The 24,473-nt window shown below is 33.4% G+C and overlaps 1 protein-coding gene across 1 annotated transcript in view; it reads left to right on the top strand.

Moving 5' to 3' along the window:
• Positions 1-599: 599 nt before the first annotated feature.
• Positions 600-24,473, top strand: part of Agbl4 (ATP/GTP binding protein-like 4) — a 977,755-nt gene continuing 953,881 nt past the window's right edge. Inside the window, exon 1 of the mRNA XM_013016801.1 lies at positions 600-714. Within this exon, the coding sequence (XP_012872255.1) occupies positions 600-714 (115 nt within the window). The remainder of the gene's footprint in view (positions 715-24,473) is intronic.

The raw sequence follows: 24,473 nt of genomic DNA, 5'->3' as shown, positions 1-24,473 counted from the left end.
GAAATAGTTAAGGGCTGAAAGTTTGGATAACATTTTTGTTAACACCCTTACTATAATTTAGTACTTAATTCTTATCTTAATTTAGTATTTTTCAAATTGTTTCTGGTGATAGAACATTTAGATGTCTTAATACCATCTATTAAACCTTAACAAAAACAACTTAATATATATTGTGACACATTAAATACATTACCAATTATTAACTAGGTGATGTAATTTAATGAACATATTTTGGATTTCAATAATGAGAGTAGATACTTTTAAATATAATTCTCATAATGTAGCTTAAGAAGATAGGGTGTTTTATAATGAAGTAGAGGAACTGAGGTTTAAGGCTATTAAGTTGATTAATTTAGATCATAGAGACTTATTATATAGTAGAAATGAGATCTTAGCCTATATTTTTGGATTTCAAAATGTATTGTCTTCCTATTGTACTACAATGTATAGTTAATTAATTTCTGTCTGCATATTTTTGCCTAGTCAATGAGTATGAATGAAGATAAATTGATGTTCAAAACCTTATTGGATTTCTAATGCTCAGTTCACTTAGATTTCTGTTTAATGTGAGTCTCATTTTTTTAAATATAGGCAATGATATGGGAAATGATGATTCCATTGGAGGAAATGTAAACAAATATATGGTACTTCCAAATGGTTACTGTGGACAAGCCAAGAAAGGTCATCTTGTCTTTGATGCATGCTTTGAAAGTGGTAAGTATGTTAAAGACCTTTGAGTTTGTTATGATCATTCAATGTTATTCTTCTCACTTAATAGTTTACCATAATGGGGAAAAGTAAATAATTAAGATACAAATTTGGACATAATGTATTTTCATTTCTAGCAATATAAAGGTGATATCATTTCTTTTAGAACAAATAGCATGATTTGACTATTACAAATGATTATTTCATAATTTTCTCCTATGTATCTAGATGTATATGACATGTTCACAGAACATCTTTGGTAAAAAAGCTTTCCTTTTTAAAAGAGATTACAGAACAATCCAATATAAACAAATCAAAAGTAATAATGCATCTTAACAGATTCTGTGAATATTCTAAAAGGGGCAATTGGGACTTGTTTGTATATTCCCATCTAGTAGGGTTTGGCTCTTGTTATATCTTACATTCTTGTTGTTCCTTATATTCTTGATAACAGATGGTTGAATTATGTTGAAAATAATAACAAGAAATGTATGCATAATCTTATTTTACAAATAATTGTTCATATTCTATAGTTAAGAATAATGTGTGAGAGACAGAGAAAGAGAGAGAATGTCAGTGTCAGTTTATATAACTATTCTTTGAAACCTAAGAACATTGGTTCTACTTATCAATTAGAAATTTGGTGTGTGTGTATGTGTGTGTGTGTGTGTGTGTGTGTGTGTGAGAGAGAGAGAGAGAGACAGAGAGATCAAGAGAGAGAGATAAACATAGGGCACTCTCCCTTAGCTTTTTTATTTATGTTTTATATTTATATTTTTATATGTCAGTCTTGGGGCTTAAACTCAGGGCACTGTCCCTGAGCTTTTTTAAAATTTTTCTTTCTTTTTCTTTGCTTGAGGCTAGTGCTTTACCACTGGAGACACAGTTCCACTTTAGGCTCTTTTGTAATTAATTGGAGATAGGTCTCACTGACTTTCCTGCCCTGCCTTGTTCAAATAGAGATCTTCAGATCTTAATCTTCTGAATAGCGATGATTATAAGTGTGAGCCACTGGTACCTAGTTCTGGTAACTTATGCAGTATTTTCCCCTTTGCTTAGTTCACGTTGTTTTAATTTGGTATGGTCAACATAACAAGAGTACCACATATTAAACTGATTAAACACTAGACATACATCTTCTCACCCTTCTGGAAGCCTGATGTCATGGTGTTAACAAGCCTACCTCCTTCTAACTGAACTCTGTTTAGTTTTTGTCCTCTAGCAGCTGGTGCCTTCTTTGGCATTTCTTTTTGTAGGAGAAGCTACACTCTAATCTTTCATCTTAACACTGCAGTATTCCCTGTGTTGGTGTCTGTCTCACCTTTCTCTTATAAGTACTAGTTAAATTAGATTATGATTTACTCTAATTATCTCATTTTGAACATGGTTATCTCTAGAAGTAATCAAGACTTTAACTCCCAGTAAAGTCATCTTCTAAGAGGGAGATAAGATTTCCAAACATAAATTTTGAGAGAACAGACTTATCCCATAACTCAGTGTTATAGTGTTGTTTTCAAGTCAGACCTGAATAATGTCCATACAGGAACAACATTTTCTCCCTATTTGAATCGTGCAATAGTTCCTTTTTGAGAATATACTTGCTACTTAATAGAACTCAGTCAATCTGACAAGATAGCATGTTCTTATAACCAGTTTACTACGTGAGAGTTATAATAGCACTAATCTTGGAGGCATGCACCGAGCATAGTTCAATTGTAACTTTTAGTTTAAAATGTGATACTGAATTCCATAAGTTAAGTAGCAAATAAGTGATTATAGAAGAAAATAAATTAGGCTCACTTCAGACCAAGAACATTATTAATATTAACCTTTAAAGTTAGAAAAATTATTTCACAGAAAGTTATAATGTTTTTGAGAGATACCGATAAATATTTGAAATAGTGAATTCTTGATTTACAGTCTCTAAGGAACAACAAAACATTCAGTCTTTTTGCTGGAGCATATTCCTTATTCTCACAGAAATGAGTTGGTGTGTCTTGTTTAAGGAAGAAGTTTTAGAGCTTTAAAACTATATATAATGATTTGATTTGGATTACTTTAATGGATAAGATAAAATCTTGCTTGATTTTTACATTTCTATCAGTCTACCAGCTAGCAGCTTTGTTTTAGGTGTCTACCCTGTGGGAAAAATATAGTACATGGCTTAAGGGAGATTAATGGGAAACCTGATGAATGCTGTGATTAAAGCAAACTCTAATTTACAATTAGAGTTATGTTAGTTATGTCTAGGTTAGTTTGGAGTAACCACAATGTATAGTTCTACTAATTTTAATAGAGGTAAATACAGGGTAATAAAAATGATAGCAAAAGCTTGCCTTATTCAGGAAGTTGAATGCAAATTACTTTTTATATAGGATCTCCTAGAGGACTAGACCACAAACCTTCTCCTCCTGAATAACTGGGATTATAGGCATGTAACAGCACACTAAGATTGTTGGTTTATATGGAGTCTTGCTAACTTTTTTCTCCAGTACTAGCCTCAAACTATGATCTTCCTGAGAAAGTGGGGATATAGGTTTGTGCTACCACACTTAGCCACAGACAATTCTTCTTATAGCATACTTTGATCAGTTAAGTCTTGAAGGAATGATAAGAATTTTCTAGTTAAAATAGAACATGTCAGAATGACAACTGTGATTCTCCTACTATCATACAGGGCACAAATGCTGGAGATGGAGTTGCCCTCCCAGGCAATGAAAAGTTTCAATTTGCTGTCGGAAATGGAGAGTATTCCCCTTTACTAAGAATTCTCTAAAACTGTTGAGTAAATGAACTTTCTTTACTTCAGAATTCATCAGCACTATCTGCAATCATTCATCATTGTCTTTTTTCTCAAAGAATTAATGTATTTTACCTTTTTAATCAGTTATCATAGTCTTCATTTAGAACTTGTTTTTTATGTGTCTCCCTGCTAGTTGGTCTCTTCTTCTCCACAACCTTGCTGTGTATCCCCGATCTCCTGTGGAGTTCCCTGATCCATATGCATCATTGTACTGTTTTGCTAATTCAGAGTGTTGATACTCACTCAGATAACTAAGTTGTTCTTAATGGAATTTCTGCCTTTCTTTCCCAGTACAATAACAGGAGAAAATATTAGGCAATGATTTTTTTGGTTTTCTCTACTTGTAGTTAAATAGATGATTATAATATTTAACATTTTCTTTTTTCTTAACTGGTCCTGGGGCATGAATTCTGGTCCTGGGCACTGTCCCTAAGCTTCTTTTGCTCACGACTAACATTCTGTCACTTTACCAAAGCACCACTTCTGGATTTTTCTGTGATTAATTGGAGATAAGAGTCTCACAGACTTTACTGCCAGCCTGCCTTTAAACCATGACTCTAAGATTTCAGCCTCTTGTGTAGTTAGGACTATAGGTGTGAGCCACCAACACCTGGCTAACATTTTCTATGACTTCTTTCTTAGACCAGGTCCTGCAAATACATACTCTTGTGCAAGTAGCAGCTTTCTAACTAGCCTCTTAGATTTGGCTCAACCTCTCTCTGTTCCATCCTCTACACTGCCAGTAATACAAATCATCTTTATATTTCTTTATTGCTTAAAATCTATCACAACTCCTCATTGTCCCTGTTCAGTGCTTTTATATAATGACTTCTTTAACATAGATTGGATACAAGTTTCCTTCTTATTAGTATTCCGCTTCATGCCAGGCCATACCTTATAAATCATTTTCTCTTTATAAGAAAAATTAGCATATTCAGGATTTAGGAGAAATTACAATATGTTTTATGATATATAAAGGAGTACCTCAGCTTGTCTAGCTATTCTATTTGAGAACTATTGGTAATTATGATACTGTAGTTAATAACTTCTTTGTGTCTGACTCATATTGAACCAACAATGAACTTATATAACTGGAATTTTACTTGTTTAATAGATTACTGACCTTATTGAATTATATGTAGGTATACATGGTTATCTATCTGTTTGTCTATCTTTTAATTACTCTGTTGTTTCTTGAGATTCCTATACATGGAGAGTCTAGATTTAATTCTTTTTGTTGTTGCTGCTGTTGTCAGTCGTGGGGCCTGAACTGTGGGCCTGGGCACTGTCCCTCAGCTCTTCAGCTTAAAGCTAGCGCTCTACCACTTGAACCACAGAGCTATTTCCTGCTTTTTCTGCTTATGTGGTGCTGAGGAATCGAACCCAGGGCCTCATGCATACAAGGCAAGCACTCTACCACTGAGCACCTTCCTAGTCCTAAGAGAGTCTAGATTTTAAACTCACTCACTACCTGCTGCTTCTCATAGCTCAGGATCCTAGTAGAAGTCATATTGCTGAACCTCAGGAGAATTACTGTTTTAATAGTGTGGTAAACACTGATGATTCAAAGTGTTTCCAATACTGTAATTTTCTGAGCAAGGTAATGTGTAATTATTTTATGCCATCTCAGTGAGTTGTGTTCTTGACCAGCCCTTACATTTAAAAAATAGAGCTTATTCAATTCAAAAATTCATATGGAACAATAAAAGACCCTGAATAGGAAAAATTATCCTTAACAGAACAGTGTTGGAGGAATATCAATTCCAAATTTCAAACTCTACTACAAAGCCACAGTAATAAAAACAGCTTGGTACTGGCACAAGAAGAGACCTCAGGATCAAGGGAATAGAATTGAAAACCCAAAAATGAGCCCACAGACTTATAGCCACCTAATCTTCAATAAGGGAGCTTAAAAAAATAGAATGGAAGAAAGGCAGCCTCTTCAATTAATGGTGCTGGCAAAATTGGTTAATCACTTGTAGAAAACTAAAGCTAGATCTTTATATATCACCCTGCACCAGAATCAACTCCAAATGGATAAAAGACCTTGGAGTCAAAGCAGACACTTTGAAAACATTACAGGATGGAATAGGAGAAACCCTAGGTCTCCTTGGAACAGGCAGAAATTTTCTTAATGGAGACCCAGAAACACAACAAATCAAAGAAAGGTTGGACAAATGGGATTGCATAAAGATGCAGAGCTTCTGCATGCCAAAGGACATAGCTAGTAGAAAGCCCATGGATGGGGAGAAGATCTTCACTAGCCATACAGTGGACAAGGGTCTCATATCTAAAATATACTTAGGACTCAAAAAATTATATCCCCCAACAACAAATCCTCAAAGAAACACCTACCCAATAAATAAGTGTGCTAAAGACTTAGAGACTTCTCTGAAAAGGAAATAAGAATGGCCAATAGACACATGAAGACATGCTCAACTTCTCTAGCCATAAAAGAAATGCAGCATTATTTACCATAGCTAAGATATGGAACCAACCCAGATGCCCTTCAGTAGATGAATGGAACAAGGAAATGTGGTATATATACACAATAGAATTCTATGCCTCCATCAGAAAGAATGATATTGCACCATTTGTTAGGAAATGGAAAGACTTGGAAAAAATTATATTAAGTGAATTAAGCCAGGTGGAGTGGGGGTGGGGAGGATTGGGTGGGGGGAGGGGAGGATTATGGGAAGGGATGGGAAGGGGAAACAAAGAGGAGGCAACAATACTTGATAAGAAATGTACTCGTTATCTTGCTCATGTAATTGTAACTCCTCTGTACGGTATTCTCACAATAAAAAAAATTAAAGAAAAAAAAGAAATGCAAATCAAAACAACGTTAGTAAAAAAAACTAAAGAGAGGAAGAAAACTGTGCTTCCTAGAAGAACATTTCATAAAGAACATTTCAATTCAGCTGCAAGATTATCTTTTATTGTGTGTTTTTCATGTCTTCTACCCCAGCCCATTCATAAACAGAAAATGACTTACTTCCTTTTCTAGGTTTTATTTTTACATATCAGTACTGATCACTGGTTCTCTGCTAGCCTTTAAGTTACTTCTAATATACATCAACCATGAAAGGCTCATGTTTTAATACATATCCATTTTAAAGACCAACAGAAGTGCTAGGTTTAAATGATCAGCTCAAGGTATGGCACTGGTGAGTAGTGCAACTAAATTTTGATGCTTTTTTCCCCCTGAAACACTGCATTCTCTTTGACTACACTGCTTCCAGTCTGATTTTCCATAGCAGATTGAAAGACAGGGAGGAGGAGATGTCTACCTTTATAAAAGTCTTAGCCTTCTCTAAAATCAAGAGGATTTTAAAACAAATAGAAATCTTCCAAAGTAAAACACTAAACATAAAGAATAAAGTAAAATTGCATGAATACATTTTCAAAACTAACAATGTTTAAATGACTTCAGACTAAGCCATATAATATAAACATAGTAGAGGGACAAAATATTCTGTCAAAAACATTATATTTTTACATAGTCATTTTTACAAAATTAAGGAAAAAACCTGGACATCCATTTTGTCTGCACACATAAGCTCTATTTTTGTATGTTTTTTATTGTAAAAATACTGTACAGAGGGGTTGCATTTACATGAGCAAGGTACTGAGTACATTTCCTATTGAGCATTGTTGCCTCCTCCTTTGTTTTTCCCCTATCATGCCTTCCCTCCCACCTCCACAACTACCTCTCCCCCAGCCAAAGTTGTAAAGTTTATTTTCTTTTTTTTAATTTTAATTTTTGTGAATATACTGTACAGAGGGGTTACAATTACATGGGCAAGATATTGCATACATTTCTTATCAAGCATTGCAGCCGTAAAGTTTATTTTCAACATAGTGTCTTGTACATATCATTGTTACAATGGGTCAACCTGTATCCCTCTTTAAGCATTTTTTTCCCTTCCCCGCCTCAAATTAGAGAAGTGTATGTACAAGATGCAGTGCCCTGACAATCAATACAGTGAAAACAAGGGTGATTCCTCCTCTGAGATTCTGGTCTTCTCCTAATAGAATTTGGACTCTTCTTCACTGACCATTTCTCTGTTCTACTTTTCATTCCTTATGTTACCACTAATATCATATATATTTTACCTACTCATCAGCATTTTTATCTCAAGTAGAATATAAACTCAATGAGGGTAGAATTTTTCTCTCATAGAAGTAGATGACACATGATAGGTGCTCAATAAATATTTGTTAAAAGAATTTGTATAGGATCAATAGAAATTCAGGTGAAATTAGTTATAAATGTATGGATTATTTTGTTTTAACTATTGACCTCAATTGTAGGCATTTATAATGCCTATGTTGACTTGTAGAGAACAATGCAACAAAATTGCAAGGGACATAGTCATGTAATTTAATTATCTAGTCTTAGCTCTAACATTCTTTTGAAGCATACAGGATTTCTAATGGCCATGCTTTCTACTTGACACTCTCTTCCCTTGGCAGCTATAGGTAGTTCTGTGAGGATGAAAATAACATTTAATCAGTAGTCTCTAAAACAGATTGTTCTCCCTCACTTGAGGGTTGTTTTTCAATCACTTGAGGGCCTATTCCATAGGCTTCCCTACACCATAGGCTTCTTCTGTTCATCAACTGCAGATCTGGTGTTGTGTTAGTATATAATCGAACAAAACAATTTCTTATAATAAATCTTGAGATATACCCTTTCTCACACAGCCTACATTTTATTGGCTCTGTTTCTTTTTTGAGCTCTGACTAATATTGCTACAAACAACTGATTATAGGACAATGGAATTCAATTAAAAAACTATTTAAAAGAGCGGCTTGGACTCAGTTCTTCTTTCAGGCATTTGTTTTATAGAGGATTATTAATGGAGTCTTTACACTGACATTTACTCATTGTCTTATCAAATGTATATTAAGTAGAAAGTTAATGTATATTAACTAGACAGCTAATTGACCAAATGTTTAAATGTTTTTTTCCTTAAAAATACTGGCTGTTTGTGTGGATTTATTTATGGCAACATTTGACTTACCTTAATCTAACATGAGTCTCAAAAATTAACAGAAAGATGGAATCTTTTCCAAATTTTGTATTTTCTACAGACAACTCCTCTGCAGCTTCAGGCATAGATTAATGAATGGAGTATGCATAAAGTGATATCAGCTCACATATATGACATTACTCAGATGTCTCAAACTCCGGAAAAAGCATGTGAATGATTTATGGAATTGATATTAATCTCTTTCCAGTAAATGCATTACTTCAGTTACATGGGAAATTGATGTTACTACTCTAATGCCAAATTAATTTCTTTCTTGCTGGATCAGCATTGTAAATGGAATTAGATGTTAACCTTTCATACAGCTAAACAGGCTAAAAGATGGGAAGCAGTTTTATAAGTAATATTTGGATGCCTATTTTATTTCTTATAAAAGGGGGTATATATTTTTTCTTTGTGTGTTTTATTCTTTTGGGGACTTACAAGATCTAATAATATCAAATGATATTTAAAGTATAGCTTAATATCATCTAAGAATAGGATAATTATAATTGGATCTGAATATTTAACACAGGACTATAAATAACAGTATTGCAAATGAGAATTACATGCTATTAAAGACCTTCAAAGTTCTAGTGAATAAAACTATATTTCAAGAAAGACTTTGTGAAAGAATTCTGTTTTCACTAAACAAAGGATATTTTTAAATATTTTTTTATTGTAAAGATACTGTACAGAGGGGTTACAGTTACATGAGTAAGGTAAGGAGTACATTTTCTAGGAGCATTGTTACCTCCTCCTTTGTTTTTTCCCTACCATCCCTTCCCTCCCTACCCCCCAGCTCCTTCCCCAGCTCCCCCGCAAGCTGTAAAGTTCATTTTCAACTTCTTGTCTTGTACATGTCATTGTTACAATGGGTCAACCTGTATCCTTATTTCAGCATTTTGTTATTTCCCTTCATCTCCCCAAATTAGAAAAATGTATATACAAGATGCAGTTTACTGGAATCAAACACAGTGGAAACAGGGTTATACCATGGGGGAAGATCATACAAAAGAAAAAAAAATCACATAGTACATTATAAATACATTAAAAACAATAGCAAGAAAGAAAAAACCACTTGTGTCCCTATCTTGGGGTTCATTTTGCTTAACATTATCTTATATGGTCATATATATGTATCTTTTGATCTTTTCTGCTTGTCCTAGACATATACTAGTTATTGCAAATAAGGGAGACCATGGGACCAATGTTTCTTTGGGTCTGGCTTAATTAACTTAAGAAAAAATTTTTCCAAGGTTTTCCACTTCCTAACAAATGAAAAAGTGTCATTTTTTCTGATGGAAGCATAGAATTCATATATATATATATATGAATTATATATATATATAATTCATATATATATATCACATTTTCCATCTATTGAGGGGCATCTAGTTTGGTTCCATATCTTAGCTATGGTAAGTAATGCTGCAATAAACATAGTTATGCTGGTAGCTTTAGTATGGCCTTGTTTGTGATCATTTGGGTAAATGCCCAAAAGTGGGATTGCTGGCTCATAGGAGAGCTCTATGTGGGGTCTTTTGAGGAACCTCCATACTGCTTTCCAAAGTGATTGAACAAGTTTACACTCCCACCAACAATGCAGTAGGGTTCTCTTCTGGCCACATCCCCTCCAGCATCTGTTCTTATTAGAGTTCTTGATTATAGCAATTCTAACTGGGGTGAGGTAGAATCTCAATGTTGTTTTGATTTGCATTGCTAGAGAGATTGAGCATTTCTTCTTTGACTATTGGCCATTCTTATTTCCTCTTCAGAGAAGTCTCTCTTTAAGTCTTTAGCCCACTTATTTATAGGGCTGTTGTTTCTTTTAGGATGACAAAGGATATTTTTAATCTAAGTATAATGAATAAAAGAAACAAGAAATTTATCAGGAAACCTCCTCTTCTTTCTATTTATGCTTGTGCTTGAATGATCTAGAATCTATTTCTTCCTAAACCTTAATTCTCCATTCTTCACCTTCTGGCTATCTTTCTGAGGCTCTTGGTTTTGTTTCAAACTTGTGACATTCAGTTACAATAGGATTGACTTTGACCTGACTGCTCAACATAATTTAACAAACTCAGTTTTATATTTTATTTCCAAATTAGCAGAAGGAAAAGATGGTTGGCCTAGCTTGGAATCTGTTTAACTGTGGTCAAGGAGAGTGGTCATAAGTATTAAGGATGCTTGTCTAGGGATGTAGGTAAAACACATTCTCTATGAAGAGGTTGTGAGTGTGGAGAAGTGATGGATAGGTATAATACAGTTGTTGGGTTTGCAGGTCTGCAATGTGTCTTCTAGCGTAACAGACCTCTAGTTTTGTTGAACAGCTCTTACTCAAACATTTCTTTTAGATTCTAGCAGTTATACTGCCAATAGGCTTTGGGTTTTATCCCAGACTGTCCTATCCCTGAGCTATTCTTTAAAAGAATTATTTTATTGTAAAGATGCTGTACAGAGAGGTTACGGTTACATGAGTAATGAGTTTCTTGTCGAGAATTGTTACCCACTTGTTTGTTTTTCTCCTACGATCCCTGAGCTATTGTTTATCAAAGAATGCTACCTGTGAGCTTTAGTAGAGCTGGTACAACCAATCTGTCATTTATGTGCAAGAAATCTTTCCTGATCATTAGTTTAGTGTTTCCTGCATTATTTCTCTTAGTAGGGCTTGCACAGTTTGTTTTTCTTGTTACCTTCTTTACTGGGCCAAAGTCTTACTAGCCATCTAGTTTACCATGTTAGAATTTGCATCTTTCCGAACCTGCAATATTGCTTAGACACTTGCCTTCTAGATATGAATTTGGGCCAGTAGGCCAAGTTTCCATCATTTCTATAGCCAAATCACTTTTCATTAGTCTAATCATTGGCTACCATCTAGATGTGATCTACTAACAAGCCAAAAATATGTTTTGTCTATATTATTACATGTACCTACCACCTAGAACTTTGCTATCTTTGCAACTAATACCATTCCTGAGCATTATGCATGATTTTGGGGCACTATGCTCTCAGTCTTCATGGATGAGGTTATTCTCTTCTGAGCTAGCTCTGGATCCCAAAAACATACCCAAATTAAGACTCTGGTTGTGCTTATAAAAGGATACCAGGGAGAATTAAGGATGGTAGTTATGGAGATTAGGTATTAAGAAAGGTAGTTTTCAATATTTTCACTATTTCTTAAAAAAAAAACTCTGATGTCCTGGGATTTCAGGCATTTATCCCTTATTTCAGATGTCTTAATATCATTGTATCTAGCTATTCCTTCAACGTTTCTGCGTCTTAAATTTATACTGTACTATGCTGGGATGAAACGAAGAGGAAAAAATGAGTCTGAAAACAGTCATTGCCTTTAGAAAAGGCAAGAGAATAGCCAGGATTCAGCATCTATCCATCAATAATAAACGAGACTATGTTATGCAAGGAAAAGTTGAAAGGTTAGGTTCTTATTACTCTTAGAACATATATTGATAGTTTACTGTGTCATGTTAGGCAATGGAAATTCAAAAGTAACTAGATAGAATCCTTGTTCACAAGGAGCTCACACTTGGATGGTATACTAAAGAGCTATAGGGCTAAAAATATTCAAGTTACTGTCATCTCTCATTTAAATACACTATGTGCTATATATGTTTATTACTTCAGGGCCTTCTTTTGAAAACATCTCTTGTTTCATTCAGGTCTCTCTTAAAATGTCATTTTATTAGAGAGATGTCTTGATTGCTTTTTCTTCCCCCTGTTACCATTTCTAAATTTATTTTTGTTCTTAGCACTTAATACCAGTCTTTCTGGGCTTTATTTATTATCACATATTTAAACCCTGTTACCTGTGATGCCATGAGAACAGTATTGTCTCTTGTACCAAGTATTCTATGTTTCTAGCATTTAGTACATTGATACCTAATGGGAGATCAAAAACACCTATTGATTAAACATAAATAAGTCAAATCTGTATAGGGTATTATAGTCACCAAAGAATGAGAGGCCGATTTTACCTGGAGACAAGGAGTAGCATTAGGTGATGTTGACTGAGGGGTTTGAGATAAGACTATTTTTTCATAAACTTCTTACACATGTCTGGGCACAGCTTGAAGACAAAATATTTCAATTTATAGTAGGAGAGTGTGTTTTTAGCAATGATTATTTGGAATGTGATATTAGTAATGTAGTATTCCATATTAGTAAAAAGTTCAAATTTATTTTTCTATATCTTCATATTCCTTATAATGCCTTTGCTTACCATTGGGGAGTCATGAGATTTTTCACTAGGTGGCGACCAGAATTTACATGTGATTATCAGCACTTGGTATATTGTTTAGAAAATACTTTGTCAATAGTTGAATTTTTAGAAATAGAAGTTAATTAGAGTCCCTTTGGAACCAGAGTGTTGTAGAATGCTGTTCCTCTCTGAGCTTGGCATTTCTACAGCTCCTGTTTAAGTTTTTTTCAAATGCTGTACTTTTCAGTGCATTAAATCTCATAGCTTTGGAGTCTTTCCCAGGTATTTCATCTCAGAGATTCACATCTACTTTTCTCATCACACTGGCATGATTTATTTGCATTTAGATCATTTCCATAAGAGTTTCCTTAAACGCTTTTCCCCATGAACCATGAACCAAAACAAATCCTTCCACCATGAAGTTGTCTTCTCAGGTATTTTGTCACACATTTCTCAGGTATTTTGTGTGGCAATAAAAGCTAACACAAACAATGTGAAATCTACTTTTGAAAAAAATTTAGGTGTATGGTAAGTTCTTGTGAGTTACAGACAAAATGTATAGTAGAATGATATTTGTTTTGACCACAGACTATTTAGTTAGAGCAATGATGTATTAGAGAATATGTTGCAAAGTTCCTTTGTTGAATTTTGGCTTAAACACCTGTAACTTTATAATTCTGTTAATATTTCAAAAAATTATTTTAGAAATTGAACTTTCTGTAGCACTTCGTCTGAAACGTAATTTTTTGGTTTCCTAAAAGTTTCATTGGTTTCTACTAGGAAAGCATTTTTTTAGTATTGTTTTGGGGTAATAGAAAATATTTTGACAAATGTAATATTCAATACTATTTTTCCATCAATAGTACATAACTTCATATTTACATGGATTGAGTTTTCTTCAGTTGCCTGTGTACTAAGTTCACAATTTCCCTATTAATTTTGATTCAGTATTTTTATTTCTAAAAGCAAACAGGGAACAAACCATATATTATCACTGCATGTTTTTTTCAGAAGTTAGTGAGAACTTAAGAATCTATAACAATGAAATAATGTAGAGGTAAACTGCCATAATATACAAGGGATTTTTATGTTCTACAGATTGTCAATTGACTGCTAACTTGAATCATACTTATGTACAAATTATCTACATATGTCTATGTCAGAAACATAAATTAACTCTTATCGTAGTAGGAAAACAGAACATTTTAATGATATATTCAACATGCTTTTCCCTAATATTTATTATAAGAATTTAGGAATAGTAAATTGTTTTGGCAAGGTGAGTGAAGTCTTTTTTTATTTTTAAAATTTTTTTATTGCGAAAATACCGTACAGAGGGGTTACAATTACATGGGCAAGGTAATGAGTACATTTCTTATCAAGCATTGTTGCCTCCTCCTTTGTTTCCCCTTCCCATCCCTTCCCATCTCCTCCTCCCCCTATCCCCGCCCAAGTTGTAAAGTTCCTTTTTTGACATAATACTTGTACATCTCATTGTTGCAATGGGTCCACCTGCATCCCTATTTAAACGATTTGTTTTTGCCCTTCCCCTCCACAAATTATACCAACATCAAATACAGTGAAAGCAGGAGTTATACTGTGGGGGAGAGACATACAAAGCAACAAAGAAATCATCTTATAAATAAAGGTGAGTGAATTCTTAAAGTAATATTTCATTGCTTATACTGAGCCTCAGGGAAAAAATAAAAATATGGAAATAATGACATATACATATATGTACACTAGTTTATATAATTTTAGTAATAGTAAAGAACTCAGAAGATGCAATGGAATTATATTTATTGACTGATTTCATAAATTCAGCTGTGGAAAATAAAGAAGTGAATGTTTTAGAAGCATTACACAAACTCATTTTCCTTAATCTGGGTATTCCTCCTATTTGAATGTATGAGTATCCCCATCTATTCTGTCATTCAAACAAGAAATCTAAATTATAATCTTTCCCAGGCTGGGATCATGCTTTTAAGTGTTTATATCCCTATAGCTTAGCATAGTAGCTGATGGGAATACATAATCAGTAAATAGAGAGAGTAGAGGCAAAATTCCTAAAGCTTCTATTGATTTACTTGCATCTGTGTTCTACCATAAATAAGGAATTACTTGCATCTGTGCTCCTCTTTATTTCATTCTTACACTGGAGTAACTATCTACATTTCTGTTCATATTTGAGACTAATCATTCCACTTATATTTTATGCTCAATATACCACATTTGGACTTCTTTAACAAAATTCTTGTTCTTTATACAATACTGATTTATTTGTCACAAGTCTGGAGGCTACGAAGTCCTAGATGATGGGAGATTTAGTTTTTGATGAAACCTCTCTTTCTGGTTCATATGTGATGACTTCTTTGTATTCTCACATGTTGTAACAGGAAAGCATTTCTCTGGGGTCTCTTATAAGGGTGCTTACCTCATTCATGAGGACTCTGGCTTCCTGATAGAATTATCTACCAAAGTCTTCACTTCATAAAAGTATTACTTTGGTGATTGTACATCAATAATTGAATTTTGGAAGAACACAGGTATGCAGACAACAGATATCCTCCCTAAAATTCATTTATGTTGTACAGGTAGTATATGTTCATTCCATACTAATGGCCTCAAAAGGTTTTTAAACTAGTTCTACCATCAACTTAAAACATTAAAGTCCAGAATGTCAACTAAATGGCATCTATTTCAGAAATGGAGGTATGATTCTGAAACAAATTATTGCTTTCTAGCTATGAACATATAAAGTCAAGCATACCTCCAAAATACAATGGGGAGATACATATGAGATAGCAGGGATGGCAGCCACTCCCTGTGAGACACCTAGGTATTTCGTAGCTTACTGTTAGGTGGCCAAGTAGTTCTGCTAGAATGTGAGGAACAGAGCTTTGAGGTAGTACTGGGCAGCCAGAATCTTGTGGACATCTATAGGTCATCCTTTGAAATCATTCTGCCTCCCAAGACCAGGTTCTCTGTGTTTGTTATAGGAAGATAATTTGTGATAATCTTCAAAACTCTCTGGTTCTGTAATGGGAAAGTCCTATCATATAATCTCCAAAATGCCTCTGAGGTTATACTTCTTTTGTCTTGATTAATTGTACCCAGCTAGCCCATAATTTCCTTATTAAAATGTACATGCAGTCACAAATGATCTAGTATTATTTCTTCTATATTCATTATTGTTATTTTCTCTATAATTTCAACTACAATATAAGTATGCAGTTCTATATTTAATCACCTTTCTCTTTGTCCTACAGTCTCACTAGCTATTTCTTCTATTGCTTTCATTTGTAGGAAAAAAAGAATCATTGAAATATTTTTCTGGCTGGGGTTCCTGGAACAAATTTTCCCCTGGAATCACACTTTTTTGAACCCCACCCCTCTTCCAAAGTTTCTCTTCTCAAGAACATTAATGCCTCCTTATTTTCTAAATTAGGGTTCTTGTAATATATTCTTTTTAGCAATTTTATTGTCAATGTTATATACAGAGGGGATACAGTTACATACATAAGGTACTGAGTACATTTCTTGTCAAACTTGTTACACTCTCCCTCATTTTTCTCCCACTTTTCCTTCCCCACTCCCTCTCACCAAGTAGTACAGTTCATTTCAACATATTGTCTTTTAAAATTTTTAATTTTACTCTAAATGTGATGTACAGAAGGGTTACAGTTATATAAATAAGGACATTTCTTGTCCAACTTGTTATACCTTTCCTCATTTTTCTCCCTCTTTCTCACCCTACATTCCCCCACCCCAATTTGTACAGATAATTTCCAACATATTGTCTTGTGAATATCACCATTGTATTGGTTTCCCTTTTGTCCTTTATCTCACCATTTTTTGTTCCCCTTCCCTTCCCTAATTCAGATAAACATACATACAATACCCAGCATACCAAAATCAAATACAGTACAATGGTGGAAAACCGTAGGAAAAAATACAAAAGAAAAAAGAAATCATGTAGGACATATAAAAAAATGACCACAAAGCAAAACCTCTTGTTTCCATTAACTCTCTTGGAGTTCATTTCACTTAGTATCACCTTATATGGTTATATGTACATAGCTACTGAGCTGTTTTGCTCATCTGTTAGGACTACCCTAGACACATATTAATTATTATAAATGAGTGAAAACATGGAATCTATGTTTCTTTGGGTCCTACTTACTTCACTTAATATTTTTCCAAGTCTTTCCATTTCCTTACAAACAGGGCAGTGTCATTCTTTCTGATGGAAGCATATATATATATATATATATATAGAGAGAGAGAGAGAGAGAGAGAGAGAGAGAGAGCACATTCTCTTGATCCATTTTCTTGATCTTAGCTATGGTAAATAATGCTGCAATAAACATGGGTTAAAGATCTGTAGAAACTAAAGTTAGATCCCTATATATCACCGTGCACCAGAATCAATTCCAAATGGATCAAAGACCTCGAGGTAAAAGCAGATACCCTGAAAACATTACAGGTAGAAATGGAGAGACACTAGAGCTCCTTGTCATAGGTCGAAATTTTCTTTAAAAAAAAAAAACAGAAACACAAGTAAAAGAAAAGCTAGAAAAATGGGAGTGAATTAAACTACAGAACTTCTGCATGGCAAAATACACAGCAAGATAAATGGAAAGCCCACAAATTGAGGTATTCACTAGCCATACAACAGACAAGGGCCTCATATTTAAAATATACTAGATTCAAAAATTTAAATCCCCCAATAACAAATCCAAAAAGAAACAACCACCTCATTAATAAGTGGGCTAAAGACTTAAAGTGGGCTAAATATTTCTCTGAAGAGGAAGTAAGAATGGCCAATAGACATATGAAGAAATGTTCAACATTTCTGGCCATAAAAAAAATGAAAATCAAAACCACATTGAGATTCCACCTCCCTCTAGTTAGAATGGCCATTATCAAGAAATCTAAAAACAACAGATACTGGAGGGGCTTCAAAAGGGAATGCTACTACACTGTTTGTGGGAATGTAAACTTGTTCAGCCACTCTGGAAAGCAGTATGGAGGTTCCTCAAAAGACTACACATAGAGCTCTCTTATTACCCAGCAATACCACTTCTGGGCATTTACCCAAATGATCACAAACAAGGCTATACTAAAGCTATCAGCACAACCATGTTTATTGCAGCATTATTTACCATAGCTAAGATATGGAACCAGCCCAGATGCTCCTCAGTAGATGAATTAACATATTCTTATAGTCTTATAAGTAGAATTTCATTTGCTTTCTATTCTGTTTTCTTCAATATATACCTTTACACCCACATCACTCATTTTTATTTTCCCTGAGTAGCCACTTGTTTATATCTGGTTGGTTCTACCTCATTGCTTTACCTTCTTAAAATGAAATGGTTCAGGATTCAGTTATTGCACCTTTTCTATTTTCTAGATTAATTCGTGAAGCTGTCTGACTTTGAATATAATCTAAACTGATCCTGCAGATTACTATGTCCAGGGTAAACCCAATAGTCAATCTATAAAATATAAAGGAATAATAAATTTAAAAAATATTTCTTGTGATTTTGTTGTGCCTTATTATATATCTATAGATACACTAATGTAAGATTTGATTTCATCTTGAAAACAGATGTAAGTATATGAAAATACTGATTTTCAAATTATTTTCAGAGCCAGTGCTGGTGGCTCCCACTTGTAAAACTAGCTACTCAAGAGGCTGAGATCTGAGATCACAGTTTGAAGCCAGCCCAAGCAAAAGTCTATGAGACTCTTTCTTCCAATAAAATACTCAGAAAAAGTGGGAAGTGGTCCTGTGACTGAAGTGGTAGAGATAGACTTGAGCACAAAGAGGTCCAGGGACAGCACCCAGAGCCTGTGTTCAAGCCCCAGGACTGGCAAAAATAATATTTTCAGGTTGTACTGTTAGAATTCAACTTACCAACAGTTGATTCGATCTTACCACAAAAATATATAAATTTTTTTTCTCAAAGGGATTTATATTCCCTGATACATACTATTAGGAAATCAAAATAATAGTTATATTATCTCAATATAGATAGATAGAATGGATAGACTAGAATGCATGAATTACATAGAATGTAATTTTATTATCTTCAAGTAATTGTACAAAAGAGTTGCCATTTAATGAACAAGTTTATGAATACAGTAAATCTAGATCTGTGTCACCCGTTTCAACATTCTCACCCATCCCTCTTCTACCCATCCCTTCTGTCACTCTTCTTAATTTTGTTGTATACTCATTGGATTTTTTTTTTACTGTTTGGAATGTAATTTTATGAATCACTCATTAAGCTTAGCCTTTGAAGGTAGACCTGTCAGTATTTCCAAAATTATAGTGAATTAATGCAGTGAATGAATCTTTTCCTTTCATGAATCTGGGCTATTATGGTATGAATTACTTGTATATAGGTGAAAGTGTAATGCATAACAAACACTGAATGTACTTCAGTGTCGTCTTCCCTTGTTAACCTCATACATTGTGTACTGTATTTAGAAAAACACTAACACAATGACAGATTTTAATGAAAGAACAAAAATGCTTAAAAATTAAATTTAATATAAAGGAATGTATCATTTAAGATTTGAAGGATTCTGTTGTGAGAAATTGTAAGTAAAATGCCAATTTTTATGTTTTTAATTTTTTTAGTTTATTTAAAAAACTGTAATATTTATTTCTGAGATTAACAGGGCACTTGAAGAGCTCTTGAAGGTAAGCTTTCTTTCTTTCTTTCTTTTTCTCGGTGGGATTGGAGTTTGAACTTGGAGACTTGAGCTTGCTAAGGGGATGCTCTTGAGCCATGCCCATGTCCTTTTTGCTTTTGAGGCAGTGTCTTATGTTTTAACCTATACTGGTCTAGACTATAATCCTCTTCTATAATTCCTCTTGCATAGCTGGGATAATAAGCATATGTCACCACATCTAACTCTTTTTGTTGAGATGGAATCTTGTTAATGTTTTACCTGACCTAGGTTTAAACTGTGAACCTTTCATTCTTTGTCTCCCATAGCTGGAACTATAATGTGTCATATGGTGTGGGTCCATTAGCCTGACATCTCCCTTCCTCCCACCTACTTTCTTTTCTCTCTTTACTGTTTCTTTTTCCTACAAATCTAATAACTCTCTCTCACTATATAAAAATATTTCTATGCCAGAGATATAAGGTATTATTTTATTTTTATGTGTCCTTTTAAGTCACTGGCCTCTTATCTAAACTGCCAATTGTGTAGATACTGTTGTATGTATTCTGTATTCATAAGTGAAGTTCAGAATAGTTAAGTAGCTCTGATCTTTTATAGTGTCATATGGTGTATAGCCATGAGCATAACTTGTTAGTTGGTCATCTCTAGCATTAAAGTTTCTCATATCCCTTCAACCTACACTACAGGTAGGAAAACTGATCACACTTATCAAATGTTTACAATTTAATACCAGGAGAAATTAGCAGTTATGAGTTTATTATGTACTAATTGTTTGACAAAAATTATAGAATCGTCTTCAAATTTTCTATTATATATTATTATTTCTATTAATATATTATTATTGGATGGAGGCACTCATACTTAAAGAGGAAATATAACTTCCCTAACTTGATATACTGTTTCTGTGGCTTGAAACAAGGATTAGAATTTATTAGACATGCTTTTTGTATTATGAGAAAAACACCTGTCAGCATTTTTCATCCTATCTTCTTTTGTTTGTTTATGTGTATATTTCTCTTCTTGGATTACATATTTTTAAAGATAGAAATTCTTTTCTCTTGTTATAACCTTCTCTTCCTCTATGATCTAGTACCCAATAGTGTCTTCTTGCATACAGTTGACCTTCAATAATGCTTATAGAAAAGATATAAATCTAAGATACCATTCTTTATGGCAACAAAGGCTGTTCCTTGTAGTCTATTCCAAAATATTTATTTGAAAATATTGTGTAAGTATCTCAACCATTATCATACTATAAGTTTGTATTTAGAGGCAGTATGTCAGATGAACTTTGATTTAAATGGTACCTCTGGCACTTTTTTGATCTTGGATATGTTTTTTACCCTATTGGAGCTAACAATTTTTTCAACCTAATAAAAGCCTGTAGGGAGTTAAGTTAGGTAATGTGTAAAAGGAGCTTTTCATTCTGTTATGTAAGATATGTGTTTACTATGTGTCGATTTCTTTTTAATAATTTCTTCTCACCTAATCCCCTAGTTAAAATAAATGGGAAGATTCTTACATATGAATAATTTTGTTTAGTAGTATACTTATTTTGATGTTATTAATATCTCCAGGTATAACTTTCCAGAATCTAAGATATGAATATTAGGTATTCAAGTTCTCAAGACAGACTTTTTGGTATGGATCCTGCCATGGTACTAAACTGGCTTATCGTTCAAACTAGAGTATTCATGGAGCATGGGCTGTAGTGATAAATGAAGTATATCAGTGAGATATTGTTACTTTCAAGTAGAGAAATTATTTTTCTGGTGTTGAGACTTGAACCAAGGATCTTGCACCTGCTATGCAAATATGCTAAACCTTAAGACTTGATCTCCTCTTATCTTTGCCTAAGCTGGCCTCTAATAGTGGTTGTCATGCCTCTACTTCCCATGCAGCTGTGCTTACAGAGATGCTTTACCATACTTAGCTTCAGGTATAGAAATACTTGGCGTGTCAACTGGTGTACTTCAATTCTAACATTTATGTGTTTTGAAACATCTCCTGAGGTTGAGACTATGGGTTTTTGTATTTGATTTACAACTTGGCTTGTATAGAATATGATCACATTTTATTTTCCCCTTGTGAAGAAAGGCTAATTATCAAAGTGGAAAATTAATGTCATATATTTTAAAACCTTCTTTATAACTAAAGGGTGCTTTTAATGAAAATTCACTTTAGTGAGACATTTTCATTGCACATGTTCACCACTGATATTAATTTTATATACTTTCTGGGACTCGATAGTCATTGTTTCATTGTACCATTATCATCATCATCATCATCATCATCATCATCATCATCATCATCATTATTTTATTTTACCTTAGGCTAATGTAGAGTTGATGTTATAATAATGCTTTTCTAAGAGTATTTTTGGCTTTCTTATTTCCTTAGCTATCAAAGAAAAGAAAAATAGCTATGATTTTGAAGGATTAATATGAATTACTTTTCTGCAACCAAACATTTAAATATCTTTTGACATTTTCTGTGGAAGAATAGCATTTAATTTATGAAAAAGATGGAAATCTTTGAAATAAAATACTTCCTCAGTTTGTAAAATGAAATAACAAATATTTAGTGCAAAGACATTTGAATATAATATCGTAATTGTCATATAAAAGTTCTTTAGTTGCATTCAAAATGTCAATATTGAATTATCATTCTCAACTGCATAAATGAATTAATCAGAGCTAAAATAAGAAGAACTTAACCATTAGATATATGTCAGTAAAAGAATAGATGCTTTGTAGAGAATCATTTGGAATGCAATTATACTTTCAGCAATGAATGAAATGATAAAACTGGCATTTTATATTTGATCTGTTAAAACCAGAAGCTCAAGATTTTAAATTGTATAACAGGTATGTAGAATTAAAGGAATTTAAAAGCTTTCATTAGGGTAAATTAAATATTTTAACATTCAACAATTTTATATAACTATTCACTAGTTATAGGTAGCTATTCAATGCTACTATTATTGTCTTTATTTTCTGAACACTTACCATGTTTTAAAATAACATTTTTATTTCAGAGCATATTTTAAGTACAACCAGACTTTCATTGACTATCATCTAGTTTCTTAATTTGGCTCTGCATCAGATTCTGACTTTGTCTCTCTCACCAGATGTGTTTTGGGTATTTTGTTCATCAAGAATACCTCCCAGTAGGGATATAGGATGGCCCATTGCAACAATGAGATGTACAAGATGCTATGTCGAAAAATGAATTTTACAATTGGGGTGGGGGGGAGTGTAGTTGAGGAGGTGGGAAGGAAGGGATGTAGGGGAAAAACAAAGGAGGAGGCAACAATGCTTGATAAGAAATGTACTCATTACCTTGCTCATGTAACTGTAACCCCTCTGTATAGTATGTTCACAATAAAAAAACTTATTAAAAAAAGAATACCTCCCCGAGTAGGGAGAAACATTTAAACAATAATTAAATTTAGACTTGGCATTTTACCTTTTGATACTAGCTGATAAGTTATTGTAATTATTCGCTTGCAATACAGTTACAATCTTAGTGTTTATGAACATTAAATTTTTGACATTCAGAAACCTGAAATATTATCAGAAGAGGACAAAATGAATGCTAAGGTATTCTAACTCAACCATTGCTATATGAAACTTTAATGGTAAGGTAAGTTGGTAACTTTCTTTCATAAAGCTCAGAATATTGAGTTACTTCATTCTTAAGCTGCTTTTGTGAGATTGGCAGGATTTATTAATATTATTTCATAAATGAAAAGTTGATTAAATTATTTGCTATGTCATGTGGCTGATTTTACATTATGTACTAAATTTAATTTTAAAAGAATGTCTTCAGATCTCTGAGAAGGGAATAATCTTAAGGCCAAATCAAATGTCTTGATTTACAAAACTTTTACCATCATAAGAGCTTATAATATCTATCCTTTTAACAAAATTTTAAGTGCACAATGCAGAATTGTTTACTATAGGCATGATGTTTTATAGCAGATATCTAGGATTGATCATATTTTATAACTGAAACTTTAAGCCCTTAAGTGGCATAAAGTGAAGTGGTTTTCAATGCCACTTTAAAAAATAATAATAAAATATACTCTGTTGTAAATGTGTAAAGATTGAAAAGACAGAGTGAAGCAAATAAAAATAATATTTTCAAAATCATAATTCTGTCACCTAGAAATAAATGCTGGCAACTTGTGCATTGACTTTCATTTTATAGAAAAACTCAGAAATATGCATTTCCTTTTTCCATAGTTGAGATTATTTATGAAGAGCTTTTTTCTATTTCCATTGACCCTTCAATGTTTCAAAAATACAATTTTAATAAACCATAAGACAGAATATTATTTAGTGATTAAAATAAATGCTTTCCTTACTGCTGAACATTTAGTAGCTAGTGTCCCAATTGTGAGTAATTCTGTGCTTATTACCTTGAACATATTTTTTGATCTTCATTTCTCCTCATATCCTGAGGCTACTGTATTTAGAAGTGAACTGTCAATTTCTTTTTTTATTTATTTATATTTTTAATTTTTTTTATTTGTGAACATACTGTACAGAGGGGTTACAATTACATGGTCAGGATAATGCGTACATTTCTTACCAAGCATTGCAGCCTCCTCCTTTGTTTACCCTTCACATCCCTTCCCAGCCTCCCCCCTCCCCCCACCAGTCCCAATCCTTCTCCTCCCCTCCCCCACCGACATTGTAAAGCTTGTTTTGGACATGACAACTTGTACTTCTCATTGTTGCAACAGGTCCACCTGTATCCTTAAACGACTGGTTTTTCCCCATCTCCTCCAGAAGTTATGCTGACATCAAATATAGTGATAGCAGGGGTTATACTGTGTGGGAGGGACATACAAAGCAACAAAGAAATAATCTTATAAATGCATTAGAAACAATCACATGAAAGAGAAAAAAACATTAAAATACATATCTAAGGGTTCATTTTCCTAACATCACATTATCTGACCTTTTCCGCTTGACTCATACATATACTAGATATTGCA

The sequence above is a fragment of the Dipodomys ordii genome, unplaced genomic scaffold (assembly GCF_000151885.1).
Source record: "Dipodomys ordii isolate 6190 unplaced genomic scaffold, Dord_2.0 Scaffold33, whole genome shotgun sequence".
Taxonomy (NCBI): Eukaryota; Metazoa; Chordata; class Mammalia; order Rodentia; family Heteromyidae; genus Dipodomys; species Dipodomys ordii.
Note: the sequence above shows the minus strand (reverse complement) of the source record. Positions and strands in the feature narration are given on the sequence as shown.